The 13,439-nt window shown below is 37.7% G+C and overlaps 1 protein-coding gene across 10 annotated transcripts in view; it reads right to left on the reverse strand.

The window, feature by feature from the left end:
• Positions 1 to 1,826: 1,826 nt before the first annotated feature.
• RAPGEF2 (Rap guanine nucleotide exchange factor 2) overlaps positions 1,827 to 13,439 on the reverse strand; it is a 188,664-nt gene continuing 177,051 nt past the window's right edge. For 8 of the 10 annotated variants that reach the window (XM_074822916.1, XM_074822914.1, XM_074822919.1 and 5 more), the window contains 5 exons: positions 12,826 to 12,978; positions 10,171 to 10,396; positions 8,029 to 8,588; positions 5,175 to 5,480; positions 1,827 to 3,961 (listed from right to left, as the gene is read on the reverse strand). In XM_074822916.1, the coding sequence (XP_074679017.1) occupies positions 3,936 to 3,961; positions 5,175 to 5,480; positions 8,029 to 8,588; positions 10,171 to 10,396; positions 12,826 to 12,978 (1,271 nt within the window). In that variant the 3' untranslated portion in view covers positions 1,827 to 3,935. Of the gene's footprint in view, positions 3,962 to 5,174; positions 5,481 to 8,028; positions 8,589 to 10,170; positions 10,397 to 11,735; positions 11,811 to 12,825; positions 12,979 to 13,439 lie in introns of all 10 variants that reach the window. The other 2 variants (XM_074822924.1, XM_074822922.1) reach the window with 2 other exon arrangements.

Genomic DNA, 13,439 nt, shown 5'->3' on the forward strand with positions numbered 1-13,439 from the left:
TAGATCTGTGTTATTTAATATATGTTAGACAGGCTATTGGTGCTACATAAGCTTTGTCTACAAAAGTATTTTTTGTTTCATCACATATCAAGTAATACATAGATATTAATACTGGCAATTAAATCATAACTTGCATTCTCCAGAGTTGATTTTGTCTCAACTATTCTACAATCCATATAAGACAGGAAGTCTGGAACTGTTATGTTTCCTACTAGTCTTGAAGCAAGTAGAGGGTTTGGGGGGGGTTTTGTTTTGTTTTAAAATAGTAACACTGTTCCTCACTTCAGGTGGACCAAATATTTTAGTTTCAGATTTATAGATGTAAAACATGCATGCTTCTCCAGATAACCAAGGTTAATCCATTAAAGCAGTACCTTCAATACCTCAGCTTTTATGGCTGACTCCAATGTGTAATATACTACAGAAAGAAGTAGCCTCTGCCTCAACAAATTTCAGTAAAAAAAAAGTCATAAAAGAGTACAGATAATTGAATGACATTTCTTCAGGCAAAAAATTTTTCCTTAGATTTCAGTGTTCCGTGCAATTTCGGGTAATGCAACACCAGATCCCAAGAACTGGCAGTTTACTTGTCCGCATCTTGCTTCATCCACACAATAAGTACAAAATTCATATTACACATACTAGAACAACTATCAAATCTGTTTCATAAGCAGCTATACCACAGCAAGGTCTTTACTTCTACCAAATTGGTTGCTTAATTCATTGTGGATTAGGAGATAATGTATATTGGATGATGAGTGTTGAGGATGTCTCTACATAATGTGTTCTAAAAATATTAATTACAGAATAAACAGAAAAATAGGGAATGCTGCATAATTCAATACTAAATTAAGCACATTGAAAAAAATTGACAAATGTCCAAATGGTTCACATACCTCACAAGTCAACAAGAAGAATTATTTCCCTAACAATGTACCTTTAGTATTACCAAAAGACAAACTTGCAGGTAAATATATGTAAAAATGTACATTCATTCTACTCATGTCAGAGCCAATGGTAGTTCTCTAGCTTGCTGAAATGTACCCAACAAGTATTAACCACAGATTCACAGAGAGTAGTTCCACCCACACACACACACACCATACAAATATAATAGCCTCTATGATTTCTTTCCTTACAGCATTAGAGGTTCCAGTGATAAAAAGAGAGTGTTTCCAAGTCCTGTATTTTCAATGATTTTTAACTTTCTTATGATTGTATTTTAAGTGTAGAACATTTCTAGAGTTACATTAAGACGACTTAAATCTACACATTTTGTTGCTCCTCTTTGCAATTAACTAATTTTAGATTTGGAAACAACACCTGTCAAGCATTTTAAAGCTAAATGGAATAGAGCTGATAATGGCTTTAGCTGTGACATTTCAACCCAGTCTTTGGCATACTACTGAAAATAATTAATCTAACCCCTAGAAAAAAAATTCTATAGATTTGACATTGAATTAATGTCAACTTTTAATACTGGGGATGCTACTGGGTGATCTTTATGACTTATAAAATCCTTCTTCGGTAAAGACTCAAATGGATCACTTTCCATACTTCTCCCTAACCAAATGTTAAAACATGTATTCCTTACTTTTACACCATTCAGAATATAAAATCAACACAATCTTTACTTTAAAACTGTTTACATAATGTTTACATTCTATATATACCTAAGACCATACCTACACTCTTTTTTTGGTATCTCAAATGTTTCTGCTGGGGACACACCACATTATCAGTCATTCTCATTCAGCAGTACACACACCAAACTTCTCAAAATTTTTCAGCACAAGTGTATATTAAGAAAAACTCCACACCAATGGTTTGCCCACATCACTTGGCAATGTCCCTTTAATATTAATACACAGAGAAGTAAAATTTTTTCATAAATTTGTTCAAGTATGTGGAACATGTAAAATGCATAAGAATCAATATGGACTTCATTAATGTTATATTTATTTATTTTCCAGCTTCATACAAACTGGATGTAGAAGCATAAACATAGTACATTTCTACCATTTTCAACAAAAATATAACCAATATGTACAATTATTGTATTAAAAATACAAAAGGGATACAGACTCCACCAATGTCTTTCTAAAAGACATACAGGTACAAGTAGTATCAAAAGTATGAGGAAATCACCAGTTAATTGTACATTCTGCACTTGACATCACAGAGCGAACTGAGATTAGCAGTCCTATGGTCTACAATTACTTAATGCTTATATAACATTTGTGCAACTTGTGATAGAGCTAGGATTTTGTAATTCTATATGCACATGAGGTCCATAGCCTTTAGAATAAAACTGGCAAATAATGCATATTACATGTAAAATTACAAATGCATGATTGACAATGTGATATATAAGCAAATAGACAAAAGCTATGATTACAGGAGAGAGAATTAAATAAAGCACTGACATTTGTTTGATACAGTGAAAAAACACTGCAATTTGATCTTTAAAAGTTGAAGCTATTTACGTTTATCTACTGATCAATATGATCAGCTGAGTTCAATGGAAAAAAAAAAAAATCCAAGACCAGCAGTTCCTCACATTTGAGTACTACTCGGATTGGCAGCCTTCACTTCTCCGGAGTCTGTGCAAAAACAACACAAAAATAGAGGGGAGGGTCATTTCAGTCATTATAGGGTTAATAGCAGCTGTGAGCAGGTGGTTGCTACACATTGGCCTTCTCTACACATGCAGTGTTCCATGAAGCCATTAACAGTTGTGACTATTTCTGCATTGCAAAGGCTGGCAAATCTAAACGTGTTATTTTTCATTACTTAAAGGCTCGTTTATCCCCTAATGCCAAAGTCAATAGATGGAGGTTATTAGATCAGTGTTAACAGCTGACAGGAGCTGTGACATCCCAACTTGCCTTCACTGCAATGTTATCCAGTTAATTTTTCTTTTAATTAACTACTATATAGTAAAATAAAAAAAAATATATATATATAACTTAAAGGTGGGGTTGCCATCTGTCTCATTAGAATGGGACACTTTCTTTTTTAGTATGCCATCCTGTATCCCGCAAGGCACAGGTATGAGACACACAGTGTCCTCTTCCATCACCAGCCAGTTGCAAGCACACGTTTCTGCATTTACACTAGACCGGGCTGGCTGAGGATGCCATTAACGCTAACATTTACAAACTTTTGAAGATTCCAGGGTGGGGCACATTAAGAGTGAAGTGAGACGGTCAAGGAAAGGCTGCATCCTCATAACCTCTGCCTTCCCTTCTGCCCTGCTCAGCCACGTGGTAGCAGTACTCTTTCCAGGAGCTCAGGCTGGCAACCCTACTTACGGGTATAAAATAATACTGTAATTACTATGCAGATGCAGTATTTGATCTCCAAAATGCAAACATACAAAATAGTAACAAAGGCATTGTAAACAAGCAAATAAGCACTGCCTCCTTGAAGGATTTCAATGCATTTTTCTCTTTGTAGATTAAAGGCCAAATGTAATTTGAGAACTAGCTTATCTCATTATCCCAATGAGACTAAGTGCTAGGATTGTGATTAAAATCTAAAAGGAAGATTTAAAAAAAAAAAACCAAAACCTTCCAGGCATTGGGAAGTGCAGCCAGAGTTAATCATCCTGATGTGATGATCTTGGAATTTGGAATGATACTGTGTGATGTGGCAGACAGCGACAGTGGTAGCTTGGAGATTGCTGCACTGTGCATTTCAAGCAACACAGTTTGAAAAGTGCCAGGGCGATTTCTTCACAGTATTTCACATGCAAGGGGAGAGGGGACAGAAGGGGGAGGGGCGGAGGAAGAAGCCCCATGCTGCTTTAAGGCAGGGAAGGAGGCAAATAGGTCCACCATCCTTTAACTATAGTTCCAAGGCTCCTATTCTAGGGACGTCTTCTTGTGCTCTCCTTTAAGGTGGCTCACTCTGGATCCAGAAAAGTCCAAGTCTTAGACAGCAGAGACTTGTTCATCTTCTGCAAACACAACAGGACAGGGGAAAACAGAATTTAGTTCATACAGAACAAGACTGCTACTGAATGAAACAACTGTACTGCGCTCATGTGTTTTCCATTTCATAGTATTGGGTATGTATTTTAAAACAATATAAGTATCTGTACATTTCAGGTCTCATGAGTATTCCTCCTTTGTAATTTTGTTCTTGAAGAAAAAAAATACAATTGCTATAACTGAGCTAGGTGCAGATCCTCACACAACAGCTATTCCTCAATATCCAATAGCTTCATAAAGCCATCTTACATTTTTCCCTGAATATATCTGTGATTTATTTATATTAAGACTGCATAAAAATTGAGTGCAGCTTTAGTCATCATTGGTAGAAACAATTAAAATTCTCTGTCATGGTAATTCTCAAAGTTTGAGGCAATTTGATTAAAGGTAGACTTCCTTTTTTTCCATCATGTTCAACTTCTGAGTTCACCCTACACATAAAACCTTAGCAATTAAACAGTTAGGGAGGGAAGGGGAACATTATAGTCTTTCTATCATTAAGTAAAACAAAGCATTCCAATGTGTAATTTGGGCACTGCCCTGACTAAATTTTGAGCACCTTGCCCTAAAGATGCAACCAGTTATGCTTGCACTCCATAGAAAAACATAGCTCATTACAGTTGAGCTAAAGCATAAAGATACAGACACGCTGGGCAAGCAAGGTAGCAAAATAGTAATGGGCTCATTATATGAAGCAGTTGGTGTGGAAGACCCAATGTCCACAGTGTAAGAGTTTCAGGTAGAATGTGAGTGACTATCCAAAATAAACCTGAGCAACAATGCTCTATGGGATCGATGGACAGGTATTCTGTAGACCAGGATACTTTTTTGACCATTAAATACATGGTTAGTGTCAAACAATAAGTATGCTGGAAACCCTCAGGACAGGCAGAGCTGTACCTGGTGAACACAGGCACCTCCAGAGAAGTTGCCTAAGCCAACTGCTTGTTTGTCCAAGATTCGGGTGAACATTCCAAATTTTAAATTATATTTAGGAAGAACTGAATTCCTCCCCTTACAAAAAGTTAACAAATAGCAAGTTTTAAAAGATGGAAGAGAGCTCAAATTACGGCAAGAATTTCTATGGTGGAACGCAATTGCGTAATTTGCTTTATGCCTGTGAAAGCACTGATTGTTTTTGCATGCAGCACACTCAAAATTTAACAATTAGAAATTTACCATCTTCCTCTGTGGAAAACCCTTGAGACGGATAGTGACCAAGACGTGGATCTGACTCATTTGGTTTATGCCACTGAGGTTTGTTCACAGGCCTGCTAGTTGAATGGCCATGTGACTGCTGCTGTGGAGTTGATGTCCCATGAGTCTCACATGTCCGTGCCACCATTCTAGACCTCTGAAGTGCTATGTTGTAATCTGGCGGCTTTCTGGTTGGATGCGAACCACCTTCTGCAAACTCAGCAATAGGTATTCCTACATAACCAGGAGGAGTTGGAGGTGGTTCCCGATATCGACCCTCTTTTCGTGCTGCAGGAAAAACAACAGACTATTGTAAGAGATAGTAAGAGGAAAACTGATCAAAGGAAAATAAACAGTGAAAGTTAAATAAATATCACCCAACTCAACAGCTCAGGAGGAGAAAATCTGAAGGACAAAAGTTAACTACCATACCGTAGACAATGAGGTCTTGAAAAATAAACATGCAAGAAAGTACAGAATATACAACATACACAGGATAAAGCTATTCTTCCAGTAGTGAAGCATTAGTCTAAGAAAATTCAACAGATTACATGTGGAATTTGTTCAAACTTAATAACTGAAGCTGTTCCATCAATTATACAGAATAAAACCTATATTGATCAAAATAATGTGGGAAGACTCATCCAGACACCATGGAAGTGACAAACATCAGGAATATTGGCATCTCCCCAAACGCATGACTATCTTAATCCTGAATATGGGCTTTGTATCTAAAAGCTCATTTCTTGTTTTTAGCATCTGGGGGGGGGAGGAAGCACCTGATACATGATTTATTCTTAGAAATCTTACTAATTAATTAGACATAAGCTACAACTCCAAAAGGTAAGGAAGAGAAGTCAGCTTCATCTTCATACTTTCCGTAAACACTACTGCCTGCTGCTCTTACAGTTAATGTATTCTCTGCAAAATCAAAACTTGAAAGTATGCCTGTAAGAACAATGATTGAATATGATTTTATATAGGAGATGGAAAGACAACCACCTAGTTTATGGATCTCATTGGAGGCATAACTGTTTACCTGAAAAAGGCTTAACTCTGGGCATACTTAGTTCTCTCTTGCAGAGAACTTTAAGGGAGGAAACAGCGATTAAAAATTTTAAGCATCTGCTGGGACACACAGCAGATAGGCATGACTCACTATTTTGGAGTTACTTATTTAAAGAAGTCAGCTGGGACTTTGATACTGAACAGTTTTTGTGGGTCTAGCCCTTTAACACATGACCACTTAGCTTACAGTACAAAGGCAAACACAGCAGGAAAAACCACTGACACAGACAATTTACTCTCCACAGCTTGTCATACACTGTACATTCCTGCACAAGTGGTGATGACAACATCGCCCTGCATTAGGCAGCATGGAATTGACTGAAAGGGCAGAACGAACTTAAAATGGACCGGTGCTACTTGGATGCAACTTTTTATAAACTAAAAATAATTCTTGATATTATAACAAAACCAATAGAATCTAAATATTTTTCTTGGACAAATTGTTTTAACTGAGGAGAGCAGCATGAAGAAGTTTGAAAAATTTTATTCAAAGATTTCTGAAAAATAGCTTCTTTGCAGAAGAAATTCTGTAGAAAAATTCTATTGAAATACTGCAAGAGATCAATGTCTATTCAGTGCAAAAGAACCGTGTAAAAATAGTGGCTTCTGTTGGACAGCAATATGCAGAGTTACATTTGCAGGATAATTAGTAGTACTGAAGTGCATAGAAATGTGTGGTTTGAATTTTCAGGTGTCTCTCACGTTCTCTCAAGTCTCAAAAAATGTAATGGTGAACACTGCCTTGAGAGGCAAGTTTAGAAGCATGCTTGTTCCACATTCTGGTGTAAACCAAGGGTATCAAAGAGTAAAGTTAGACAGTGGCATGAATCTGAACCTGGAGTCATGAACTGAACACCTTCCTCCACTTCATAGTTCAGGGATTCAGATCTGCATGCAAGCTTTGAGGCAATGGGCCATTGCTAAGCAATATTTTTGGGCAGAAGATGGAAAAGCAGTTTATCACAGTGGTCTCAGTGTGACCTCAATCTGGCAGACTTTTTCAGCTGTGTAAGTGCAAAATGGCTTTTAGATAGTTCTTCATATTAACCTGAAGAAAGGCAAAGTGAAGGGGAATGAAAGGAAGGAAAGAGGCAAAAATGCAGAGGTCTCGGATGGCTCAAGGAATGGGATGCATAGAAGGAACAGTATGAGAACAATGTTAAGCTCTGCCAAAGACACCTTCAAATTAATTTATATATTATCTGATCTTTCTTTTCTTGAATGATTATAAATGCATTTCAGCTCTAACTTCTTAGGAACCTCTTTAGTTTCAGCAGTCCAAAGAAACACCTCAGTTGATAATTATGCACAAAGTGATCCCATTTTCAGAAATAAGGAATATTCACAATTATCAGACAAGTCACACAGATGTATAAAGTAAAACACTTCTAAAAAATCAGGCCACATTTATTAAGATTTCTAAATATAGAACATGGAGCCTTACTGTGAAGGGAAATTCATATTTCAGAACAGACATCTAAATACATCAACCTCTCAGAACGCTGTCCAGCAGTTAAGCTAGTTTTTTAATGTATGCAGGCTCTCTTGAAACACAAAGGTGCTGCCAAAACTGAGAATCAAAAATAAGTGAGAATTTTCCCTAGCAATAAATGCACAGTTAAAGGGGGAAAAATTGAGAGAGACTCCAAAATGTTTGGTTTTGCTTTAAAAAAATGAAACCACACAAAAGAAACTTGGTTTTAGAACAGTATGAAGAACCATAAGCAAATGAATTAAAATGCTTCACAGTAAACAAAACTTAACTTACCAATAAGCCCCTTTGTACTACTTGATGATACTGTTATATGAGTGGGCATGGGAGCTGGCTTTGACTCCTCTGCTGGTACAGATGTTATGCTACTGGTTTCAGCTTCAATAGAAACATCCTTCCCACCCCTCCGCTTTATGGTACCTGTATCACCTTCTGAGTCCTCTCCCCAGTATCCTGTTGAGGATGCCCAGCTTGCTCTGGACTGTGCTTGATCAAGGCCCTCCCTCCCTTGACTTTGCCTGCCATACTTTGTGCTGTGATCGGGGAACATCAGCTGGTCCATATGACTGCCCGAGGCCCACAGTCCTGCCCCCTCGCCTGAACTATCAAAATGAGCATGTCCAAAAGGCAGAGTCTCCCAGCTTCTCTGGTGCTGTATTGTTTGTATGTTGTCATGAGAACCACTCGAACAAGAAGTCCAGCTACCACGGCCACTGTCAGCTGCATCGAGTGAAGCTCTGTCCCCCTGATCCTGTGACAGTTCTTCTGTACTAGGAGAAGAAAGCACAGTTGCTCCAGCGTACAGGCCTCTGGTCTCTGACAGCGGTGCGTATGAGCTAGATGCATATCGACGAGGGGGGGAAAAAAAAAGTAAAATAAATCCAGCATTGGAATTGGAGATCAATTACAAGACACTTGAAGAATTCAACAATCAAGAGAAAAGCAAACATATTGGGGGATTGGACTAGATGACCTCTAGAAGGTCCCTTCCAACACAAACTATGATTGAAGATTTTGATGCAATTTATATTAAATATTATTTGCATTAATGAATAATTCAATTTTGAGAATAGAACACTTTCCTTTCATGCTCATCCTCAATAAAACAAACAATTACTGGATAGATATCCTGATGAAACTTAACACTTTAGTGGAGTCATTTCACAAGGTAAAATCTTTGCAGCAGCCCTTTAAGACGGGCAAACCACATTCACTTATATAAAGGGGAACAGACACATAGATAGGGTTCCTACTGCTTTTCCAGCCATTCAAAGCAAAGGATCAGAAGTTAGAAACAGAGTTTTAGCAGGAGGTGGCCAATATTCAGGTTTTCAGATTTTTTTTTTTTCTGCTTAGGAAACTCTGAAAGCCAACTTTTCAACATTTCTTGCAAATGGAAATGTACTTTAATCTTAATTTTGGAAACACATGCTACTTCCTAGAGAAAGTATGTTTTCTGTAGCCTTCCAGCCATTAAGATAGTGTCCATCCTGACACTGTCACTTACATAGCAGCAAAGAAAACCGACAAAGTGTCACTTTTGTTTAGCAGCTATCCAGGCTCTTGGAATTTGTCCTTCCAGGGCAGCTTGTTATGCAGACCAGAACCCTGCTCTTCCAAATATTTAAGACACCTGATTGCAGAGTTTGCATGGCCTGGGATTCCCAAAGCTGAAGTACACCAGTTTTGGTACAGGCCTGCCATCCACAGACCCTGCAGGATTAAAAAATCTGAAGCCATTCAGAGCACTGAAGCATCCAAGTAACAGCTCAGAAAATTAAGTGTAGACTAAATAGGAGCCAGAGCTCAAATTATTTTCAGACCAAGGCTCACTGCTAGAGATTTAGAAAACTTCTCGTAGCACTAGATTCCCCACCATTACAGAAGTTAATTACCTAGAAAACCAGCAGCCTAATGAGAATTTTAGCTTCCAATTTTTGGTGACTAGAAGAGATATTTGGGGTAAAATATTTTTGAGTTAGATAAATATGCACTTTTCTATGAAACAGACTGGAAAATTACTAGCTATTTCTGTTCTCAGCTTGATCACTGAATAATTGTATGAGTAATTTCTCATCTAATTCAGCTAATTCCCCATCTAGAAAACAGGCTATGATATTAGTCTGCCATAAAGAGGATAATCTACAGCACTGCTAAATGGTCAGATGATAAGGTGTACCAAGGTAAAGTCTTACTGCAGTAGACCTCATCACATACTCAGGAGTGCAAAACCTCTTCGTGTCACAAAATGGATCATTATCACAAAACACAGCATTGAAATAGTAGGTTTTAAGAGCAGGGGAGAAAAAAAAAAATATTTGAGAAAGATACAGGGGAAGTTACAAGAACAAATACACTTATACATGCCACATACACATATGAAAGTATAATGTAAGTAAGCACAAATAAAATTCCTACCCTAAGCTGTATTGATCTGGTTCAATCATAATTCTTCTATCAATCCTTCCCACACCAAGATTTGTCTCCACGATGCTGACAGAATGCCTCTGTCTCCTCTCATCATGCAGGGAGACTGGCATAGACTCAAAAGAGGAATTGCTGACAATACTAGATCTGGAAGAAATTTCGCTGTGACCAGAATCTGAAAAGTTATCCACTGTGCCGCTAGGAGCCAAAGTATAGCCTGCAAAGGGAACGTCACATTAATCAGACACTCCAAGAAGCCTACTCAGTTATTGCCAGGCACCCAGAAATACTGCTACCATAGTAAATCAAAACTATGATTACATTTACACAGAAGCAGCACTGCAAAAGGTGAAGATACATAGCAGAACTGTGTAAAATCACGTAGTCTGTGTCTTACTAAGGGGTTTAAGACTGGGGGAAACACGCACTACTCATTTAGAAACCAACTGCTCACCCCCCCTCTTCTCTGCCCTCCTCCCCCAAATTATTTTCAGATGAATCATCATACTTGTATCCCCACATTATGAAATCTCACTTCTCAAAAAACTGCCTGTACATAAACACTGTCTCCAAGATCAGAATGAAAGCGATGCCCTGGGCAAGATTACTGCTTAAAGTAATCCAAGAGACCCTCTCACACAGTTTTTCTGTTCTGCAAATCTACACTTCAGAGATGAACAGTAGATACAACATGACGCCCAGATGTCTGCGTTGACTGCTTATTGCATATCTTGGCTAAGAGAAGGCCAGATTTTCAAGCTTTCTTTGTGGTACTTGGCTAACTAATTACATTCCAAATAGCATATATTACCAGAATTATACCATAATTTGGAGGTAGCACTGACACCACCAGGCTGAGATAAAATCTGCAAAACATGTCACAGAGGCAAGTTCAGCAAATTCAGCTTTTGTTTTAGTATTAAACAAAGTCGTGCTGAATGCTCTTGCCAGCTAAGTTAAAGGTCATTAAACAACACACATCCACAAGTAAGTGCAGTTTTCATTTTTCGCTTTCAATCTACTTGTGTCAAGATGACTTCAATCGATCTATCCCAATTCACCTGCTGAGACCATGGAATTAATGCTGCCATTTTTGTCTGAAAGAATATACCATTAGCTTCATGTCACCATCAAACCAAGGATTTTTTTAAAAATTTATAATCATGTTTATGATTTGCTTTTTGCAAAAATTAAGTACTTTTCCCACTATAAGCCAAGTACAGAATCCCAATTCCTTTTTCAAGAAATGCACAGGCCCAACCATATTAATATAAATTCACTCTTTGTGAATGTAGTATTTGGGAGAAATCATGATGATAGCTTACAAGGACTTGAGGTGACAATCTAAGTCTTCTCTACGTAACATCCTTCTCCATCTGACCTTAGTGAATACCACAGATTTTGGATAGGCATTTGTACTTTCTTGCCACATTCATCTCTCCTCTTTTCAGATCTCTGCTTATCCAATTGGACTTATTTTTTATCCTGTTTTGTTTCCATAAGCCCCACCTATCCCAGAGGTCCTTGCGAATTGCTATTCTTGTTACTGTTCTCACTTCCAAGAGGAGAGAAGGAACTGGTTAGGTCCCTTAGTCTGGAGCCATAAGGCCTCAACCGATCACCACTGCCACCTACCATGTTAAGAACAGGGCTTAGCTATCCATTTGATAAGAAAGTAGGAAAAGTGATACTCGCATAAGTTTCCTATCCTTACCATCCCTGTGCAATTTAGGGAAAGTTATTGCTACAGGGAAGTCTCCAACACACACATCTCTTTAGTGTTCTGAACTTCCATTATGGGGACACAACCCCAATATATATATATTTTACCATAATGTTATATTATGTAACTGTTAAACTGAACTTTTATGGTATTCTGAAAAGAGAATAACTTAGAAGTTATCTGCAATACAACTAGGCTATCATACCTCCGAAAGGCCTTTTTTTTTTTGTTTAAACTACAGGAAAATGCCTCCATTCTCCATTTTGTCAATTCATAACCAGAACAAGTACAATGAAAAAAGCAAAGGGGCTTTAAAAAAAAGCCCTGTAAGTCCTAAATTCACTTTAAAAAATAACTCTATGAAGTCACTTAAAAAGAACACAGTCAAGAAAGATCCATGTTCCATATACATTGTTTGAATAATCAGGCTGCTAGTAAAATGTTGTGTATTGGTGATTTGAAACCCGAATATCTTAAGCCTGCCAGTCATACATAGATCATATCCCATCCAGATGCATGACACAGCAAATAACTCCTCTAATAGGCTAGAGTGCTCAATGCTGTATTAAGATTTTAAGTTTCAATCTGCACATCCTTCCACTGACAGGAAACACTGATGATTGGAATATTTTTGTCAGAAGCAGCTGCAGTGAGAGTGACCTACTGCATCAAATCCTGTATCAGACCAGCCTATCTTTCCTGGATTTTGCTAGCCACAGGGCTTTCAGGTATCCCTGAAATCAGGTTCCCAGGTATCCTTTCATGTATCCCACTCTGCACTACACTTCCTGCCCTCTTGCTGACCATATGTGACAAAAATAGGAGTAGCAGTAGTTTATTCTGAGTGTCCAAATTCTCTCTTGGAAGTTTCCAAAGTCTATGAGCTTCAGGAAACAAGATGAGAAATACTGCAGGTTTAATACCTTTCCTTGGAGAGCTCTGTGGTGAAGTGGGAGGAGAAGACAGCTGTGAAGATGCACTTGAGACTGTGTCTTCAGATTGTTTCTTGTGACGATCCAAACTTCCTTCTTCAGATAATGAAAGAATTTTCTTTAAAGCTTGTGGGGAGTTAATGCCTTTAAATAAGAATTAACGTAGGCAGATGTAAAGTCCAGTATAAGTCCATCTTCCTGTTTCACAATGCATTTATAGAGCAGACACCATAAAGGAAAAAACACTAAAATTTTTTCCTGTGTGTTTGTGAGTTTCTGACACCAGCTTAAATGAAGCAAAATGCTTAAACCTACTACTGTTTAAAATATAGTGCTTTATTTTTGCATATTAGAGCAGCCAGTCTCTCATTCTGACCACCTAAAATAAATACTTTGCCACTAAAAACACAATGCAGATTTATTGTTGCAGAATACTGCCTAAACAACATATAATCAAAGATACGCATACTAATGGTTATTGAGAAACTTGAACTAAAATATTGAATACAAACACATATAAATCTCACTGGTTAGTGATGGTTTATATAGTAAGAATTGAAACTGTTCTCCTGTTTCTTTTCTATTCAGAGTAGCCTAGAAGGTCA

Source organism: Strix aluco, chromosome 4 (genome assembly GCF_031877795.1).
Source record: "Strix aluco isolate bStrAlu1 chromosome 4, bStrAlu1.hap1, whole genome shotgun sequence".
Classification (NCBI taxonomy): Eukaryota; Metazoa; Chordata; class Aves; order Strigiformes; family Strigidae; genus Strix; species Strix aluco.